At 34.8% G+C, this 21,577-nt stretch overlaps 1 protein-coding gene across 1 annotated transcript in view; it reads right to left on the bottom strand.

The window, feature by feature from the left end:
- AHR (aryl hydrocarbon receptor) overlaps positions 1-21,577 on the bottom strand; it is a 50,809-nt gene that overhangs the window by 11,133 nt on the left and 18,099 nt on the right. The window contains exons 3-7 of the mRNA XM_004263467.4: positions 12,534-12,637; positions 5,393-5,482; positions 2,714-2,837; positions 1,894-2,024; positions 256-458 (exon numbers count right to left, since the gene is read on the bottom strand). Coding sequence (XP_004263515.1) covers positions 256-458; positions 1,894-2,024; positions 2,714-2,837; positions 5,393-5,482; positions 12,534-12,637 — 652 coding nt within the window. The remainder of the gene's footprint in view (positions 1-255; positions 459-1,893; positions 2,025-2,713; positions 2,838-5,392; positions 5,483-12,533; positions 12,638-21,577) is intronic.

Here is a 21,577-nt window from a genome sequence, read left to right as displayed (position 1 = left end):
TACCGAATCTTATATAAACACATCATCTGTATAATACAGAAATTGTGTCAAATATTGTAAAATAATAAAAAGATTTGTGAACGTGATGAAATTGTATTTTAAAAGGCTATGCTGTAAAGTATGAAATAATAATAGCTACTATAATAATAAACAATACTATAATCAACACCATATGGAAAATATATACATGCTAAGACACACTTACTGCAACAAAATATACATTTGGTAAAATAAACCTGAAAAGGTTTCACTTACTTGGCATCACAACCAGTAGGTGTAAAGTCTAACTTGTGTTTGGTTCTAAAGATGAAATTTTTGGTTCGGATTTCAAGTATGGATGGTGGCTGCAGTGGAGTAGCTATTGCAAACAAAGCCAACTGCGGTGGAAGTATTGATCCATCGTTCCCTTTCTTGTTCTGTCCGTGAAGATACTTCAACCTCCCTTGGAAATTCATTGCCTTAAAAAACCAAAAAACAGTGCATTAAGATTAACGTTTTAAAATGGTTCCTTTTTAAAAGGTTCCATCAGGGCCATTTCCAGTGTTCTTGATAATTCCATAAAAGTTCATGGGGCTATCAAATGTGACTTGAATTCCTTTCTCCCCAGAAAGCCCATTAAAATTATCCTAAAAGGTAGTACGAGGGCTATCCTCAAGGGATTCGTAAGTGAACCACTCAGTGCTTTAATAGGTCACAAAAGGAAGACCTAATGGTTTTCTGACCTTGCGGCTGCCCTACCATCCACGCCTAGCACGGGTCCGTACACACTGCACACTCAAACTCTATTTCCTAAACGAATGAATAGTGATAAAGCCATCAAGTACATATTAATTTTCAGATATAGTCTGTGGACTAGTCCACAGCTCAGAGTATATTCAAAATTCATAGGAATCTTTTATAGAGAGATAAAACAACTGTTTAAAAACACTAAAATGAATCATAAAACCATACAAAGAACACAGAACTCTATTAAAGAACAATTTTAGAAGACAGAGGAAACAGAGACAATTTAATCATGACCATGATCAATCTGGCTGCTTAAAACAGTACCAGGCCAAGGGATGATTCTGACATCAATATGAGAGCAGCACAAAGGAGAAAAGGCCCAATTACACAAAGAAATTCCACCTAGACATATATACTAAGTGATCATCAATACTAGCAAACTAGCTCAAAGCACAGTTCTAATTCTGGGTCAGCAAAACTATCTTCAGGAATAAACACACCAACAAAAATCATTGTTTGCTAATAGATCTGATCATCTGTTTCCAATTCCTGATAAGTCACAAAAGTAATATGCAACATGCTTTGTCTCCTTCTGTACCTGGTGGAGTGCACAATCTTCAGGACACAGGCACCTGACAGGCCGGGCCGTCTCTACTCTTAGCGTCCTGCCTACGCTGCTCCCTGGCCATCCTACTCAGGAGTTCACACTATTCAAGAGCATTTCATACTAGAGGAGGATCCTGCAATCATGAAGACACAACCACTTTTTTACACGGCAGTTATTCCAGCCATGCGGAAAAGGCCGTGATAATTTTTCCATTTGCCAGGCATTAAATCCAAGGAGGGTAAGCAGTCTGCTGCCAAAGAAGTGCTATATAATTCTCTATCTCATACCTAAAAAGTCCAAAAAAAGGGGAAAGATAGAGAGTTCCCTGTTATTCCACTAGTCTTTGTTACTGCATCCTAAAGGACAGAGATTTTGAGTTATGGAAGATATTTCTAAAACTTTAGAAAGATTTTAAAAAGTTACTGTCCTTTATAAAATTATTTAATAAAGTAGATTTTTATAACCCAAACTCAAATACATTCAAATTAAATTGGTTTCACTTTTCTTTTTAATTTTCTAAAACTTCATAGTAAATGTCAGTAAAAGATTTTGCACCTTACCAGAAAACCAGATGAATTATCCAGCAGACACCTTAGTCGGCAAACGAAGCACCTTTCCATAGACGAAGAGTTCTCTGGAGGAACCTGGTCTGGGTTATAATAGACGGCTGGCTGTGAGAGGCCATTAGCTTCTGTAGAAATAATAGCAACACAAAGTTACTTTCATTTTGCTGTAAAATTAAGTGTTTGAATAGCTGAAATTTGTCTTAATTTCTAAACCGAAGTCTGTATTTGGATTACAAAAGAAAAATCGCTTTCAGAAGGGGAGCTAGTGAAAAGAAATTAAAACTTATTGAATAACATTTTCACTACATAGAACTTTACCTATTCGGCTGTTTTTATTTCTACTGAGCTATCCTGTCAACAATTTCTGTATTTTCTAAGCCTTTTCTTCTTTTTAACATTTTCACAGATGTGTGAAAACACTGCTTGCATTGAAAGAAGGTTTTTTTATCCTTGCATATGCTAGTCTGCTTTTATATTTGGTGCATTTTAAACACATAACAATTCATACACACTCCAGAATCAACCTTGTACATTCCTTCCCCCTTTTCACAACAGTGTAAGAGTTCTTTTTATACACTATATTAGTGAGTATATGGGTATACTTTGTCACGTGAAATTCATCAATGGCTGTCATCTGTCAAAATCCTCCTTAGGTCACCCTGTGACCTGGCTCTGGCCCGCAGCCAGAGATTCATGTCTTTCCCCTTCTTCCCAACCTTCACCATGGAGTTCTATGCCCCTAAAGGTTCTCCGCCTTCTTTCACAGAATTATATCAAAAAATCCCCAACACTATCTTTTGGTAAACATTCTTACCATCCATTTTTTGTCCAGAGTCTGGACACTGTGAAGGGTTTAACGCCCAGTGCAGCTGGCGCTGAAATTCAGCTCGGTCTTCAGTATGGATCAGTTCATACACACTCTGATGGATGACATCAGACTAAAGAAAAAAAAAAAAAAGAAAGGAAATTAACAAGAAGTACTGATTTTTTTAAAATGGGGCTTACTAATTTCAAAACCTTGCTAGATTAGTGGGTGCTTGTTAGTGGTGATGAACGCAAATGAAATGCTTGCAAAGCTCTTCAGGAATCCAATATAGGAAAAGCCAGAAAGAGACTAGCACTGTAATTGACAAGTCAAAAGTTATTTGCCATCACTTCCCTGTGTGAATGCTTTTCAGTCAAATAAGTCACCTTCCCACTCCTTAATTGCAGCACATTAAGTTCTGCTGATTTTTATCTATTTACTGATCTTTTAAAATCATCCTCCTTCCACAAAACCTTGTCTGAACATCCAGCTGCATTTGACTTCTCTAAGCTTGATAGTATTATGTATTTCCTTCACTGCTCTCTAATAATTTTCCTTATATGAAATTTTTACTCCTAGTAGATTCCATAAGAGTAAGGGATTATGCCATTACCAGGTCAGAATCCCTCCTTCACCTCTTGCTTCTCAGCATTTACTACAGTAAATGGCCCTTCCACCAGAATTGCTCTAAGTTTTTTTATTGCAACTCATGGCAAGAAATACATTTTCTATCCATCGTGTGTGTGTGTGTGTGTGTGTGTGTGTGTGTGTGTGTGTGTATACACACGTGGAAAAAAGTTTCACAGAACGCTTCTTTTATGTGTAAAAATATTTTTAAAATTTATTTTTATTGGTGTATAGTTGCTTTATAATGTCCTGTTAGCTTCTACTGTACAGCAAAATGAATCAGCCATATATATATATATGTATGTGTATATATATATACACCCTCTCTTTTGTATTTCCCTCCCATTTAGGTCACCACAGTGCATTAAGTAGAGTTCTCTGTGCTATACAGTATGTTCCCATCAGCTGTCTATTTTATACATAGTATCAATAGTGTATATGTGTCAATCCCAATCTCCCAATTCCTCCCACCCCACCCCTTTCCCCGTTGGTGTCCACACATTTGTGCTCTACGTCTGTCTCTATTTCTGCGTGGCAAATAAGGTCATCTCTACCATTTTTCTAGATTCCACATGTGTGTGACAATATTGTGTTTTCTATTTTATTTCATTTTAAGCAACTAAGAGGAATGATTGATGGTGATCCACTATATCAATTTCATAACCCACTAATGAGTCACAAGATGCAGTTTTAAAAATGGTGCCATAAACCACCACCAATGTCAGATATGAATGTTTTCTTAAAGAATATCCAGGTTATATGCATATATGAAGGAAAAAAAGACTGGGAAACAGCTAATCTTTCTCATTTCTTAACTGTTATGAATCACATCAAATAATAACTAAACTAGTTATGTAATTAAGTTGCAACAGGCTTTTCCATGGACATTAGTATATTTTCTTTAAAATCCAAAAATACTTAAGTTAGGCTTTGTGTCAGGAGCCAGATTCCACCACTTTAGCTATCTGGACTTAAATCTTCCTACGAACTTTATCTTCTAGCATGAAGTCATCTCTATGCCATCCATTACACAATGCCAGAGTTATCTTCTGAAGTATAGACTGGAGCATACACGTTCCCCTTAACAAAAACATTTAGTGGCTTCTATAGTGTGTATGACATAATTTAAGCTTCAGTCTATATAACAGTGCAAACGGGGCCATTCAACCATCAGTCTTGGCATCACCTGGGAGCTTGTTAGAAATGAAATACGTGGGCCCCACTCTGACGTACTGAATCAGATTATATGGGAAGGAGGCCCATCAATGTTATGACACCTTATGAAGTTCTTCAGGTGATTCTTATGCACATTAGAATTTAAGAACTACTGATACATAAGAGTAGTTAGCATTCAAGTGTACTTACAAACTTCTCAAATCATATTGGATGTTCTTGCCCCTCAAATATGCTGAATGCCTTATTACTCCATTTAGTCACTATACACTCAGTAACATTAAACCAAACACGCTCACCTCCTTCAAGGCCTTCCAACCTACTGTCTACATTACGTCTAGCTTTTCTTCTCTGTGTTCCCTCCACAATGGTCCACCCATCCGGATCCTACACTTTCTTTAGGTTAGCTTAAATACCATTTCCTTCAGGAAAGCTTCCATAATCCATACAAGTCGGAATTAAAGGGAGAAGCCATAGTATTTTGCTCATACCTTTACATATCACCTCATTCATTTCATAGTTGTCATATACCTTCCAGTATCCATAACTAATTTGATGGTAAATATTCTCTTGTCTGCCCCTGTCCAAACCCTATCTGCCCCTTACCCTAAAGTTTCATATATATATATGAGTTCTTTATAAGTGGAAGAAGAAACACAAAATCCATGAATCACATATACCCTTAAGGAAATTATAATGCAGTAGATTTTTAAAAGTATAAAAATATATTAGCTGCAAAATATACTTTTTTATTCTATAGCATATGTATTTTAATTACATTTTATATATACAAACTATCACTTGTGTCCCTAAGTATAAGATAAATTAAATGTAGAAAATTAATTTTCCAAAAAAATTTTTTTAACGACCTAAGAAAAATATATTTACCTGCTGAAACCCCAGGTAATCTTGTATAGTAGAAGAAGCATAAAAGACCAAAGCATCTGTAGTGACAACCAGTACAAAGCCATTCAGTGCCTACAAGGAAAAAAGTTACAAGATTAGTAATGTGATTAAATAAAAATATTATCATCCATAAATACTGACTTCAGTTAAGGCTGTTACTTTTATTGATGAAAAAATCTTTAAAATGGTTAATATTATTACACTCCACAAATGCAGAAACACCACATACCCCAGTAGTGAGAAGAATCTATTCACACCTTTTGATTCTGCCAAAGAAAAGCTTAGAAGTAATTTAATACTCAATCACAATAACTTTAATATTTATTTCTTCTTCTTCCTCATGCTTTAAATTTTGTTTTAAATATACTGTACATGTTTTTTAAATATAATTGTATACACATCATTTACTGTAATCTGTCACACTGCTTTTAAAGGAAGATAGTGTGTAAAGATGTTCATTAGAACCGTAAAAAAATTTGATAGAAGAAACGCTCTGTGCAAAGATAGTTTAAGCACTGACACAGTTTGAAATGTGGATGCTCTCAAAGTATTATAAAACTTTTAAAAACTTTTTATTAGAAAAGGAATACACAAATGGACTCTACATAAAATACACATGTAGAACGAATACATGTAAGACAAGTACACAGCAAATATAGTCCGTTTAAATTTAATATAATTACTAATATATTTAGGTTTAAAGCTATCATTTTATAGGTGTTATTTTTATCTGTTCCACTTATACTATGCTGCTTTTTTCTTTCCATTTTGCCTGCTTTGGGCCAATTATTTTTTATTACTCCTTCTTCTTTCTTTTAGTTTAGAAGTTATCCTCTCTTTTTCTATTCTTTTAGTGGTGGTTCAAGTCCAATGTTAATATCTCTGTAGTCTAAGGTAATAAAAGTATTTAGATCAACTTAAACATTAATCGTGATCACATATTTTAATTCTAAAGCCCTCCTTATTTCCTGCTTGAGTTTAATTCAGTACTTGTTTTACTCTATGCTATGTGATCACTGTTAAACCCTCCTGAGACACTCTTCTTCACGTAAAATGAGACGTGGAATGGTTTAGTTTAAGAACCACACAGTTTGGAGTCAGAATTTGGACTGGATTCTTCTGTTTCTTACTAACTGTGTGGTTTTATTAAGTTATTTACCCCTTTAAGCTTTAGTGTCATTGTTTGAAAAACAGGCACTGTACAGTGCCTGGTACAGAGCTGGCACTCAATTCACATAACGCACCATTACTATAATATGAGGTTGTGGAAATGAGGAGATAAAGATTTACATGATCATGCTTTGTGAACTATAGAGAGATATATAAACGACAGCAAGTAGTTCATTCAACACTTAATGAAATATTGCATACCAAAGAGGATGCATGCTAAGTACTGAGATTCAAAACTGAAGAAGCTACTGCGCCTGTGCTTATGATGCTCACACAGTCTTGTAGATACCCTCAGTGTTAGATGAGGTAAAAGAAATACGGTGACTGTCTTCCTTTTCCCTCAAAGTCCTTTCACCTTCAAGATCCCTGGCCTATATTATACTTCTGAGAACTTAATTATGCAGACAACAAACAGCACCTACTATTTAACAGCCACTTTTCTAAATGCTTTTTTTTTTAATGTATTCAAGTACTTTAATTCCCTCAGCAATCCACTGAAGTAGGTGTCATATTCCAGTTTTTAAATCGAGGAAACTGAGGTAAAGAGCTGCACAGTAACTTGCCCACGGCCATACAGCTAGGAAAAAGCTGAGCCAGAAGGTAAACTTTGTCCAGCTCTGAACCCTGCACACTTAACGTTATACCACGATCTACTGCTTTTATGTGTTACTGATCACCAACTGTTGCATGCCTATAACTCATGTAATCACAACTGGGATCTAAGATCCTTGACTTTAGATATTATGCCTTATAAAACCTGGCAATTTCCCCAGGATGAAAAATGGCGATGGCACCCACCAAGAACTTAAATGTTTAATGATTAACACCCCCAAAATTGAGTATTCTTAAGTTTTAGCTGGCAGTAATAGTATATATCCATTACTGCATTTTTTTATCTTGCAGATGTCTTCCTTCTAGAAAATAGTATCCATTGATCATATGCATATTATTTTGTAGAATATGTTTCTCGAACAGTGGAACGAATTTAGTACTGTACAATAAGCTCATTAGTGCATGCCAGGTGACACAAAGATAATTTAGGGTGTGACAGATAAACACTTTTAGACAAACGTTAATTGTCAGAAATAAAACAAAAAGCCTCTTAAAAGAATATATACATACCAATCTTAAAAGAATATATACATACCAATTATATGGATATTAAATGATCTTAAATACCATGTGGAGCAAAGTTATTACTTGTACTGAATTATTTATCTTAGTAAATTAAAAGAAGGAATTAATTTGGTAATTACATATTAATAAAAGAGATTATTCTTCTTTGGTCTAAGTCACAACTATCTCTCTATCTGAAAATCATGTTGAGCATCACTTACTATTTAATAAGAGAAATAAACTGCAATTAGTAGTTATTTATAATTTCAACTGCTGTTATCTCAAAAATGAAGGTACAGATTTTAATAAGCACAGTATTAAGTAGCAATGGATAGAACATATTTAAATATATGAAAATAAACAAGTAAAGCAAATAACGGATAATGAAACGATACAAAAAGTTATTTTATTGTTTTATTTTTATTCCTCATAAAACAGTAACAAATTTAAGCTAATCAAGAAAATAAATATTTTAAACTTTCATTAAACATCTTGTAACATTTTCTTCATGTGCCTCCTTTGTTAAAACCAAAGGAAAAGATTTCGTTTCAAAAGTTTCAAGCCAAATGGTACACTGTACCTCTGGAAACATCCTCTGCCTCTAAGTGATAACTAGGTGATAACCGCACATTGGAAATATAAAGTAAGATACCATTATGGCAACTGTGTATAATGAAATATGCCATTTTCACATATCTACAATGTGTTCATCTGCTCCATAAGTGATAAGAGGTATGGCCCTAAGCAAATTGTATAGTGTCTGATGCTTCCTACTAGAGAGGAAGCATCACATACTATACAAATGGCATCCAACAGAATTAATGACAAGACCACTTATTTTAAATACCTAAATATTTCCAATCTTGAGAAAATAAAAAAGTTAACACTAGTTTTGCAACAGTATATTTTTGTTCTGGGTCCTTGACATAGGATATGTTTACAATTTGTCTAAACATTCTAGGGGAAAAATAAATGTCATGGGCCCAGATATCACTGATGAACATAGATGCGAAAATCCTCAACAAAATACTAGCAAACAGAATCCAACAGCACATTAAAAGGGTCACATACTATGATCAAGTGGGATTTATCCCAGGAATGCAAGGATTCTTCAGTATATGCAAATCAATGAATGTGATAAACCATATTAACAAACTGAAGGATAAAAACCATATGATCATCTCAATAGATGCAGAAAAAGCTTTCGACAAAATTCAACACCATTTATGATAAAAACCCTCCAGAAAGTAGGCACAGAAGGAACTTACCTCAACATAATAAAGGCCATATATGACAAACCCACAGCCAACATCGTTCTCAATGCTGAAAAGCTGAAACCATTTCCACTAAGATCAGGAACAAGACAAGGTTGCCCACTCTCACCACTCTTATTCAACATAGTTTTGGAAGGTTTAGCCACAGAAATCAGACAAGAAAAAGAAATATAAAAGGAATCCCAATAGGAAAAGAAGAAGTAAAACTGTCACTGTTTGCAGATGACATGCTACTATACATAGAGAATCCTAATGATGCTACCAGAAAACTGCTAGAGCTAATCAATGAATTTGGTAAAATAGCAGGATACAAAATTAATGCACAGAAATCTCTTGCATTCCTATACACTAATGCTGAAAAATCTGAAAGAGAAATTAAGGAAACACTCCCGTTTACCACTGCAACAAAAAGAATAAAATACCTAGGAATGAACCTACCTAAGGAGACAAAGGACCTGTGTGCAGAAAACTATAAGATACTGATGAAAGAAATTAAAAATGATACAAACAGATGGAGAGATATACCATGTGCTTGGATTGGAAGAATCAACATTGTGAAAATGACTATACCACCCAAAGCAATCTACAGATTCAATGCAATTCCTATCAAACTACCAACAGCATTTTTCACAGAACTAGAACAAAAAATTTCACAATTTGTATGGAAACACAAAAGACCCCAAATAGCCAAAGCAATATTGAGAAAGAAAAATGGAGCTGGAGGAATCAGGCTCCCAGACTTCAGACTATATTACAAAGCTACAGTCATCAAGACAGTATGGTACTGGCACAAAAACAGAAATATAGATCAATGGAACAGGATAGAAAGCCCAGAAATAAACCCACGTACATATGGTCACCTTATTTTTGATAAAGGCGGCAAGAATATACAATAGAGAAAAGACAGCCTCTTCAATAAGTGGTGCTGGGAAAACTGGACAGCTACATGTAAAAGGATGAAATTAGTACACTCCCTAACACCATGCACAAAAATAAACTCAAAATGGATTAAAGTCCTAACTGTAAGGCCAGACACTATAAAACTCTTAGAGGAAAACACAGGCAGAACACTCTATGACATAAATCACAGCAAGATCCTTTTTGACCCACCTGCTAGAGAAATGGAAATAAAAACAAAAATAAACAAATGGGACCTAATGAAACTTAAAGCTTTTGCACAGCAAAGGAAACCATAAACAAGATGAAAAGATACCCCTCAGAATGGGAGAAAATACTTGCAAACGAAGCAACTGACAAAGGATTAATCTCCAAAATTTACAAGCAGCTCATGCAGCTCAATATCAAAAAAAAACAAACAACCCAATCCAAAAATGGGCAGAAGACCTAAATAGACATTTCTCCGAAGAATACATACAGAATGCCAACAAACACATGAAAGGATGCTCAACGTCACTAATCATTAGAGAAATGCAAATCAAAACTACAACGAGGTATCACCTCACACCAGTCAGAATGGCCATCATCAAAAACCTACAAACAATAAATGCTGGAGAGGGTGTGGAGAAAAGGGAACCCTCTTGCACTGTTGGTGGGAATGTAAATTGATACCGCCACTATGGAGAACAATATGGAGGTTCCTTAGAAAACTAAAAATAGAACTACTATACGACCCAGCAGTCCCACTCCTGGGCATATACCCTGAGAAAACTATAATTCAAAAAGAGTCATGTACCACAATGTTCACTGCAGCACTATTTTCAATAGCCAGGACATGGAAGCAACTGAAGTGTCCATCAACAGACGAATGGATAAAGAACATGTGGCATATATATACAATGGAATATTACTCAGCCATAAAAAGAAACGAAATTGAGTTATTTCCAGTGAGCTGGATGGACCTAGAGACTGTCATACAGAGTGAAGTAAGTCAGAAAGAGGAAAACAAATATTGTATGCTGACACATATATATGGAATCTAAAAAGAAAAAAAAATGGCTCTGAAGAACACAGGGGCAGGACAGGAATAAAGACACAGACGTAGAGAATGGACTTGAGGACACAGGGAGGGGGAAGGGTAAGCTGGGATGAAGTGAGAGTGGCATGGACATATATACACTACCAAATGTAAAATAGATAGCTAGTGGGAAGCAGCTGCATAGCACAGGGAGATCAGCTCGGTGCTTTGTGACCATCTAGAGTTGTGGAATAGGGAGGGAGACGCACGGAGGAGGGGATATGGGGATATATGTATATGTATAGCTGATTCACGTTGTTATACAGCGGGAACTAACACATCATTGTAAAGCAATTATACTCCAATAAAGATGTTAAAAAAATAATCACTGGCCCATAATTTAAAGCAGTTTAACAAGTGTTAAGCATGCCACATTTGTCTATTTTCACTTGAGATAAAGAACTTCCTTATTACTTTACTACATAAACTAAGATGCATGTTTAATCACATTCAGCAGCAATTATTAGAATGCTTCCTGTGACCTGAATAAGGGGTCTTTACGTTTCAGCTAATATACATAAAAATCCTCAGCTAGAGGCAGGAGGAGGATGACTCACGGTTGAATATATTTAATTTTTTCTAACATAATGGAAGCAAAAGTTAATTTTCGGTATCAGGGATTTGAACACAATTACAAAATTATAATAAAATCTTATAAATTGTTAGGTTACACTTAAGCATTTACTGAATGAATGGAGTTACTGAAACTTACGGCTACTTTTTGTCACAATGGCAAATTAAGTTCTCCACTCAGTTCACTGGGTAGAATTGAAAATTATTATGTAATAGTAATAGCACAGATTATAGCACACATCTTTTCTGTTTTGTTTTATTTTATTTAACTAGTTTCTTTTTTTTTTTACCATTTTTTTAATTGAAGTATAGTTAATTTACAGTGTTGAAAGTTAGTTTCAGGTGTACCGCAAAGTGATGCAGTTATACATATATATATATTCTTTATAGCACACATCTTCATTCTATCTTTCTTTAATAAGAAAAATACCTGAGAATTTTAACTGAGAATCGAGCATTGTATCAGATCCAAAAGAAAGAAAAATTGGAAAAGGTTTAAAATACTTTTATAGACAAATCTACTAGAAACTCTCCAAGTTCTAGCGCATGACAATAGGGCTGACGGTTGTTGAAAAAAATCTGTAGCAAGTTGATAAGTCACACACAGCTCCTAAAAGAAAATATAATTATAAGAACACATTGAAAAAAATAAAGTTCAGGTTAAGAACAATTTCAAACTATTTAACAAACAAAATTATTTTAATGGAGCTATATTCCTCAAAACATATATATAAATCCAGTGTCTTAAATGAGAACCTTTAAAATAATCTAGGAGTTCTTGCTATTTAAAGAAATGCAACATGGAAAGTGATAACTAGACTTCTAATAAATATGCTTCATAAAATTCCATTTTTTCATGTACAATACTAACATTATACCGCTATTGTACTTCAGATGAAAGTGGTATGAAACGCTGGGTGAGTCCTAAATAAACTGGGGATAATTAAAAGGCTGTTAATTAATTCTCCATTTATAACTGTCCTAATGAAAACGAACTATATTTACTACAGTTTACCTGCAGTAAGAATTCTCCTTCCTGCAAGTTCAGGCCTTCTCTGAATTTTGTTCTACAGTTGTCCTGGACTCCATTTCTGTCAGCTGGGGTGGACTTTAATGCAACTATGAAAAAAAGGGAAAAACAATGATATAGTATAGGTGGTTTTTAAAATAAGCAGTTTCAAAGAGCTATAATAAAAAACCTCTGTACACCAAACACAGAGATAATTTGAAAAATTGGTATCTACTGGTACTACAGTAACTAAGTGAACAATCCTTTGCCAATGGGTGGTTTCCAGTCAGCTGACAGATTCTGGTGTTTTTTTTTTTTTGGCTGCTTTGGGTCTTCATTGCTGCGAGGGCTTTCTTTAGTTGTGGCGAGCGGGGGCTACTCTTCGTTGGTGTGCGGGCTTCTCATTGCGGTGGTTTCTCTTGTTGCTAAGCATGGGATCTAAGCGCGGGCTTCAGTAGTTGTGGCTCGCAGGCTCTAGGGTGCAGGCTCAGTAGTTGTGGCGCACAGGCTTAGTTGCTCCGCAGCATATGGGATCTTCCCGGACCAGAGATGGAACCCGTGTCCCCTGCGTTGGCAGGCAGATTCTTAACCACTGCTCCACCAGGGAAGTCCCTGACAGATTCTTAAAGATAATTTTTGATGAGTTCACTATATGATTTTTGGCATATTACTTAAGGAGTTTCAAAGAATTGCCACGACATTGCTATAAACACTCCTGCAGTTCTTATCTATTTAGGAGAATAAGGTTCCTCACAACCTAACCTATAAAAATATTTTTAGTATGTCTCTACATATTTATCTTAACATCTGTGAACTACTGGGTGGTGAGAAGAATCAACCAAATGCCTTATTAAGAAATATATGTCCATTGAGGTTAGGATCCTCTTGTCTAGTTTTAAGGTAAAAAAACTGTTAGTAGTATTATTAAGTTCATATTAAATTTATAGGTCAATTCATGGAGAATTAATGTCTTTATGATGTTGAATCAATCTGAGAACATGTATGTTTTCCCATTTGTTCAAGTCTGTATTTTTTGTCCCACTAGAATGTTTTGAAGTTTTCCACAAAAAAGTATTTTTATGTCTATTCCTAGGTACTACTACACCTTGTAATGTGGCTTCTCTTTCATTATCATCTTCTAGTTGCTTATGGATTGCATATGTGAACGGGAGTCTGACACGATGGTGGGATGCTTACTATAGAGGGTACCACGCAGTAATGCTGCATCTCCCCACCTTCCCATCTCTCTCCACATCGTGTGTGTGTGCATGCATTTATAGTCTGGGCGGCAGCACAGCTGAATAGAAATAATAATTGCTACCATTTACTTATTTAGCATTTTTCCAAGCACTCTCAAATGTCTTCTCAGTTAAAACATGTGGATGGACATTGGTATCTGACAGAGCTGAGTTCAAATCTCAGCTCTGCCTTTTCCTAAATGTGTGAGCTTTCTGAGCCTGTCTCCTAATATGTAAAGTGGTAATTGAAAAAGCAAACAAACAAACAAAAACACCCTGCAGGGCCGTTGTGAAGAATAATTAGAATATATGTGAAGTTCCTGACGTAGAGCAGCTCAATATTAGTTGGTAGCTTTAATTATTAGCAGTATTTCCCAAAGCTCATAGATTGCCCTGTTATAAAGTTGAAACTTTTAGACACACTATTACACCATCTTTCTATTTTTCTGATCTTTTTTTAACCTGTGATATTTAAAATAAGAGAAACCATTAAGCCAAACCAACTGTGACGTTCCTTTTAAGATTTCTTATTTCATTGGATTTTTAAGCGCTAAGGATAATCTGGCTCAGTGATAAGCTGGAGATATATTAATAACCAGATTTTTCTCTCAGTTTGAGCAAAGCATCACATATAAAACATTTTCATGTGTGAAGCATATTTTCTGGTAAACCAGCAGTGCATGTGTCACACTGGACTCTTATGCCAAGTCCTTGCCTTTGCAGAACTTGAAGCATATCTCTTTGAAAGAAGAAGCCAAAAACCTGGCCTCTGAATATAACAATTCCAAAAGGCCACAGAACAGATTTCTTTAGGCCAAAATATAGTTTGAGGTAAATTAACTGATCTAACAGTTAACCAAGACCAAAGGAAAGGCTTAATCTTTTCTCGTTGAAAGGTAAAGGACAGATTTGTTGTTCCTTGCTTTCCAGTGGCCACATTTGCTTGAACGCATTAAAACCTCACAATGTAAGGGTTAACTACACTCTCCTACTTTTCCAAAAGCTCCAGTACGAGGCACAATTTAAGAGTTATACCAAATATCAATAAGATTTGCTATTAGAAAGAAAACAACAAAACCCAAACCCCGACATTATGAAAGAAGCAAAGTCATCCTAAAAATGGATAGATATTAATTGTGTCAAATTTACAATGTCTAAATTTTCTTATTAGGAATCTTTTAAAGTTAACTTTTAATCAGTGGAATGATGTCAGTTCCCACTAGAGTTATTGGACCACTGAGAAGCTGAATAAGAAATGAAAGAGGCCATTCATCTCAGTAACTTACAATTTGTTTCTGGTCCTGTATTGGGGATATTAGCCAATGTAATTAGACATTAGACAGACTCTGCCTTTAAGTAGGGCATATAAGCTATGGAAATGAAGAACTAGAAAAGAATGTCAAAAATATTGGTAGAGAATGTCAAAAACATTAAGTACCAGGATGGAATTTAATTAAAGTATCAGAGGAACTTGAAAAAGAATAAATTCTTTCTAAACAACAATGCTTACAATTCTAAATGTTAGAGGGACAGTGTTTAATACGTATGTATAACTACTGCTTAAGTAGGAAAAGTGGTAAATGCATTTGGGGGAAGGACCACTGGAGGGTTCTTCCAAAAACAAGCAAACAAGTATTTCTGTTGCTCTTTTGTTTAAGGCTAATAATTAATCAGTTAGGAATTCAAGTAAATATTGTGCAAAGATGAGTCGAGGAAGGGTGCACTTCCTTCCCATTCTCATCTAAAAAATACTAATATGACTTTTTAGAAAACTTATTTTATATCCTAGCCACCTGACCCAAACTATGTAATTTTTGCCTTTCCATGAAGTTTGTCCTCTACTTCTTGATCTCATACCTACCACCTCTCCCTTCTTAAAGTTACTGGAAGATGTATTAATTAATACTACTCACTTTCACATATACATTTCTTGCCCTGGTCAGAAAGCAATAAAAGAGTAAGAAGATGATGTGGGGATATGACTTCCTACCATCTGAGTGGCCTTAAATAATTTCCTTCATAATAATATGTGATACTTAGAGCCCACACTGTATGCCAGGCAGTCTCCATGTATTACGTCTTGTTTATTTAATCTTCATAAGAGTTCTATGGAACTGGCCTTACTGTCCTTTCAGTAGATTAGGAAACTGAGACTTAAGGAGGTTAGGAAACTTTCCCAACGTTCTAGCTTTAAGTGGTAGAGCCTAGATAAGAACCCAGGTAGCCTAATCCTAATTGCATGAGCTATTATTAATCACCTACCAGACTTCTCTCCCATGCTAACCACCTTTGACCTTTAGTGTCCTCATCTTTAAATTAGGACAGTGATACCTCTGGAGACAAATTCTTGTGAGAGCTAAAATAACATGTAGAGTACCTGGGTTAATGCCTGAATCTATAACTGACAGTCAAGGATGGAGAAAATGGGCTATATGCTGAGTTTACACACCCTCAAACCATTATGGAAGCTGACACTAAAAGTTGCAAACTAGGGATAATTGAGTGTTTTCTCATCTCTAAACAAGGAGCATTAAAGAGTGTCTAACAGGACTGCTATGATGACTGTGCAACATAAATCTGAAGGTACTTCAAACATGTAAATTGTTATGAAAATTATATGCATCATCAGATACAGAAGACACTTTAATCATTACACCCCTGGAATTAAATACATGGCAGTTCATAGAAACAAAATATAATATCTGAAAATAAGTCATAAGCCAGTTCTGCTACTCGGGAAACACTGGCCGTACTGAAGAGACATTTGTTAAAATCCTCCCCACATGTGCAAAGTGTAAGGCTTACACCTTCCAAAGTGTAAGGCTCTGACTTTCAGCATTCAGCGGAATATTAAGATAATAAACCATCAAAATATTTCAACTATTTGTTCTTTGAGAGATCAATGATGCAATTAAACAAGAATTTAATTGATAATGGAATTTAGAGTGTAAATGTATCACAGCATTATCAGATTATAATATTACGCATATAATTATTACCAACTGATTCAAGTCTTTCCCACATGCATTTAATCATATCCATGTTTCCTAATACGGCACTTTCCTTCCTTATACATCTAAGCTCAGATTTCCATTTCTCCCTACAAGCCAAATATTTCCTCTTCAAAAAACATGCTCTGAATTTCTCAAGAGAGAAATTCACGGGGAACAAATATTGGCATGTGGTAAACTATACTTTGTATTTTGTTACTGTAGTTGGCATTTAAACAGAAAGATGACATGGTAAATGTCTTGCCAGGAAAAAGCATAAGCCTTTTTAATCTCTAATTGTTGACATAAATTCAATTTATTTTACAATAATGTTTATCATCCCCCTTTATTACTTCTGGTAGGAAAAGTTAAATTCCATTCCCACATTCGTATAAGCATAAACGAGAGCAAAGCTATCACCTATTATGAAATTCAACCAACTACATCTATAAATTAGAAAGGGTTAAGTAATGTAGTATTTCTTGAATATACGGAAAACATCCCCAGTCTAGTATGGATGAGTATTTACAAATAATTTCCAATCATATATAAGTGTACCTAAAGTGAGTTCCTTCTAGATCCTTTGAGGTAATAGATAGATATTTCACTTCAGTAACATCAAGTTTGTTTGTTTGTTTGTTTGGTAAATGAAGCATTGTCCTTTTGAGGGAAAGAAGGAAGAAACTGAAAATTTTTTTAAAAAACTATGTTATATTCTAAGTTTTCAGGAGACAAAGATTAGGTGTACACAGTTCAGTGCTTTCTGATGATATTCACAGATTTTTTTCTGCCTAGAAGTTTCTACTCACCAAGGCAGAAAAAAAGTAAATTCAGGTTTTAAAAAGGCACATGTTAGTTTATATCTTTATGAATGAATGTAGGTTGCATAACTGGCAGTTACTGTCTTTTTAGCAAATCTAAAGAAACACATCATTCTAAAGCTGCAAAAATCCTTAAAAGTTAGATCTATTCTCACTCTCGATTAAGTGGAAACTAACTTCAAAGATGTTACTCAACATTTTTCCAGTTTTACGTTTAGTTACATGCAATTCTACTATAACGATATGTTAGGTCTCTGAATTAATGAAACCAACTAGAGCAATTAATTTACCTTTTCAGTGGGGAATGAGTTGCATTTAGCTTTCCACATAAACAAGAGTGGAATTAAAACTGCATTCTAAGTAGGAAAATTTAATCAGCCAGAGCAGTGATTCTCAAACTTTCATAGACATTAGAATCATCTGGAAGGCTACTGAAACACATTGCTGGACTCCACCCTCTAGAATTTCTGACTCAGTAGGTCTAGGATGGGGCCCCACAGTCTGCATTACTAACAAGTTCCCAAGTGATGCTGAGGGGCAGGTATCACATTTTGAGAACTAGTGACTTAGAAAATCAGGATTTAGGAAATAACTCACAAATGTTCTGGATCTCATTCCTTCATACTTTCTAAAATTATCTTTCCTCTGCTTAAAGAGTTCATTATTAATATGTCTTCAGGAGGTAATTCTAATCCCAATTTTATAATGATGAAAGTAGAACCACATAATTTACTACTGAAACACAGGGCAATAACAAAAAATTCTGTATGTACAGTTGACTTGTGAAAAACATGGGGTTTGAACTGGGCAGGTCCACTTACATGTGGATTCTTTCCAGTAAATAGTACAGCACTACATGATCGTGATTGGTTGAATCCACGGATGCAGAACTTTGGAGATGGAGGAACCATGAATATGGAAAGCCAACTGTAACGTTATATGCCAATTTTCGACTAACCCTTGTGTTGTTCAAGGGTCAACTGTATGCAATTTAAATTTTATAACTGTGGTTCACAAAGATCTTACTTTTTAGGATAAACCCACTACACACTTAAAACATCAGGCAGGCAAGCATTCTTACTGTCCATGCTGAGAAGATGAAGACTCTGTGGAACAGTGATGACAAAGGTCTTATCTAAAGCCACAGGGTTAGTAACCGAACTACCCCCATGTCCCCTGCCTGCTGGTGCGCCCCTTACATGACAAAGTCTCCCTGTCCTGGGCCAGGACAAAGAGAGGGAAGCTTCCTCTGTAACACAGAGACTAGACACTTGAAACTAGACACTATCAAAAATGTAGGAGGCAACAGAATATTCTGTAAAACTGACCATAAAGGCACTCCCACATCATGTGGGCAAATTTAAGGCTAGAAGAATTCGATACAGACAATTCTAGGTTCATTAAGTTGATCCAGTTTGACTGTCTCTTCTCTCAACCTCCCACGGCTGACACCTGAATGGCGTTATGTCTTCTATGGACAACCAAGAATCAGAAATTACCACCTCTAGTATTATTATTTTTCTGTAGACTTTAATTTCACTTTAGTTTACACTTTCATGTGCAATTTTCTCTTTGCCCCTTTAAGAACTTGACAAATGAAGTCATCTTTGAGCAAACTCATTATCACCATAGCACAGTTTCGTATTCCACACACAGAGATGTGCTTTCCTCTATCTCTGCCCATCCTTAAAGCATTTCATCTTTGGTATTTTCCCTCTTATTCTATATGCTTTCCCCAGGAATATTTTATTCACTTAATAGTTTAAAATACTATTCCAATGACATTATGATGACTCCAAAATCTAAATCTCTAGCTACAAACAAATAAATGAATTTGAGCTACTGATTAAAAATGATTAAAAAGTCAAAAAGCTGTAAGAGCAGGATTAAAAAATAACACATAAATTACTAAATAAAAATGATTAGTGGTAATATAAATGTGTTTTATTACAGACCCTCGAGTGATTAATTTTATATTACATGTGCAAATAGTTTCTAAAACACTATAACATGGCAAATGTATATTTCCATTAACCAGATCAGCAAAGACTCACAAAAAGTCAAATAATTTAACTACAGACATTTAAAATCTGTCCTGGGGAAAAAAAAAAAAAAAGAGAAAACTGCTGAAAGTTGGCTGGCTTTAATATTCCCCCAATGGTAATCTCTGTTTAAAACAGAAAGCTAAGCTCATAAATTTATGACCAACTGGAACTGTTCATGGCCAAGCAATTAAGGATCAAGGATCCTAGAGTCATATAACACTAGGAAATGATCAAAGAGAAAACCTATTAAAGCAGTAAATTTAAAAGAGACAAGAAAGAAGCAAAATATATAATAAAGGATATAATGAGTGTAGGTTCAGTTTGAAACTCTGTTATATATTTGTCACTGTTTTTAAAAAAATACTTGTCAAAGCAAAGGAAAACACTCAGAGATAAAAGTATCCTATGTAAAATATCATAAAATTATTTTTTCACTTTACTTATTCATAGAATTTGACTCTTCTGCTGTAAGTTAGGATATCTGAGGAAAAGAGATTAAATTCCTGATCCAAAGAGGCCATATTATTAACTATAAAAGCCAGGATTTGAATACCACAATACCCTGACTCAATAAGAATGTCCTACCATTCTTTTCATCCATCCATGTTTCAATCTGCATGGATTTGATTATATTAAGTCCATAAATTAAAATTTAAAAGAATCTCTAAATCTTAACAGTTTTAGTTATGGAAGGTATCATGAATGTTAGGAGAGTTTCATGTTTTCAAATGTAAATTCTGGAAAAAAACACATAGCTAAATTACCATCTAAAATGGATAACACCATGGGTTAATGACACTCAACACTATTTGATGATTTCAAATGTGCTGATCTTTTAGGCAAACAAAACCTACTTTGGACATTTCTAGGATTCAGAAATCACAACTGCTGCCATACTGCAAGTTTTGTAAATTACTTGACACATAGTAATTAAAAAAAAAAAAAAAAAAGCAGATAAAATTAGTACCCAAACCCTGTGAATGTAAAAAGAAAGTGCACATACAAACGCCTTAAACTTTATAAAACATCAACCCTTAAAAAGGCTTTTTATTTAATTCATTTTTACTGCTTGTTCAAGCTCATTCTTCATATATATACATGCATATATATTTGTTTTTCAAGATAATGCTCTGAAATCCAGAGAAACACACAAGCTGAAGATGAATAAACACAATAGCTCTTTTTTGAAAACCTAATGAACTGGAAATGAACTGTTAAAGTATCTACAAAAGGAAGACCAAGAAAAGAGCACATATAATTTTTAATGTAAAATAAAGTCAAAAAAGATCCATGGTAAACAATGAGGTTGAATAAATTTTAGATCATCACATAAACTCTCACCATCCTCTCCTCTCACAGCATTTTTAGACTTGGTGAATTTAAAATACTCCAATATGTAAAATATTTACACTTAATACATGCTTAAAATAATCACCATTTTATAATGATTCGTGACTCATTGCCCCTACACTGCCTAGTTTTAAAAATAACCAGAGAACTATTCCCTATGACAGTTGCAAATGCAGAACTTTGGAATTAGAAACTCAGATCCTCAAGCTCACCTCTGTCAGGCTTAACGCAGCCCACACAAAAATCACCTTTTTTTGGTTTATAAGTTTTCCTTTCCACAAATTAAATTTGCACATCTCAGTTATAGAGATGTCATGAAGAGTAACTCATGACTGAGATTAATGAAGGATGCAAAAGATTTCACAGTTAATGACTCTATTTTAATGGTATAATAACTACCATGAGTATTTTACAGAATTAACAAACACTGCATGCCCTTGACATTTACTATTACCTCAAAGAAAGAAAACTTTTCTGCCCTTTTTACCTCATTAGGTATCTGTGTCTCAACAAAGAACGTGGATTAGTCATTCTCATCAATTTTGGGGATTACTGTCGAAAAGTAGAATAATTTAAACAATCCTTACATGATGATGAATATTTTTA

This window comes from Orcinus orca, chromosome 9 (genome assembly GCF_937001465.1).
Source record: "Orcinus orca chromosome 9, mOrcOrc1.1, whole genome shotgun sequence".
NCBI lineage: Eukaryota > Metazoa > Chordata > Mammalia > Artiodactyla > Delphinidae > Orcinus > Orcinus orca.
Note: the sequence above shows the minus strand (reverse complement) of the source record. Positions and strands in the feature narration are given on the sequence as shown.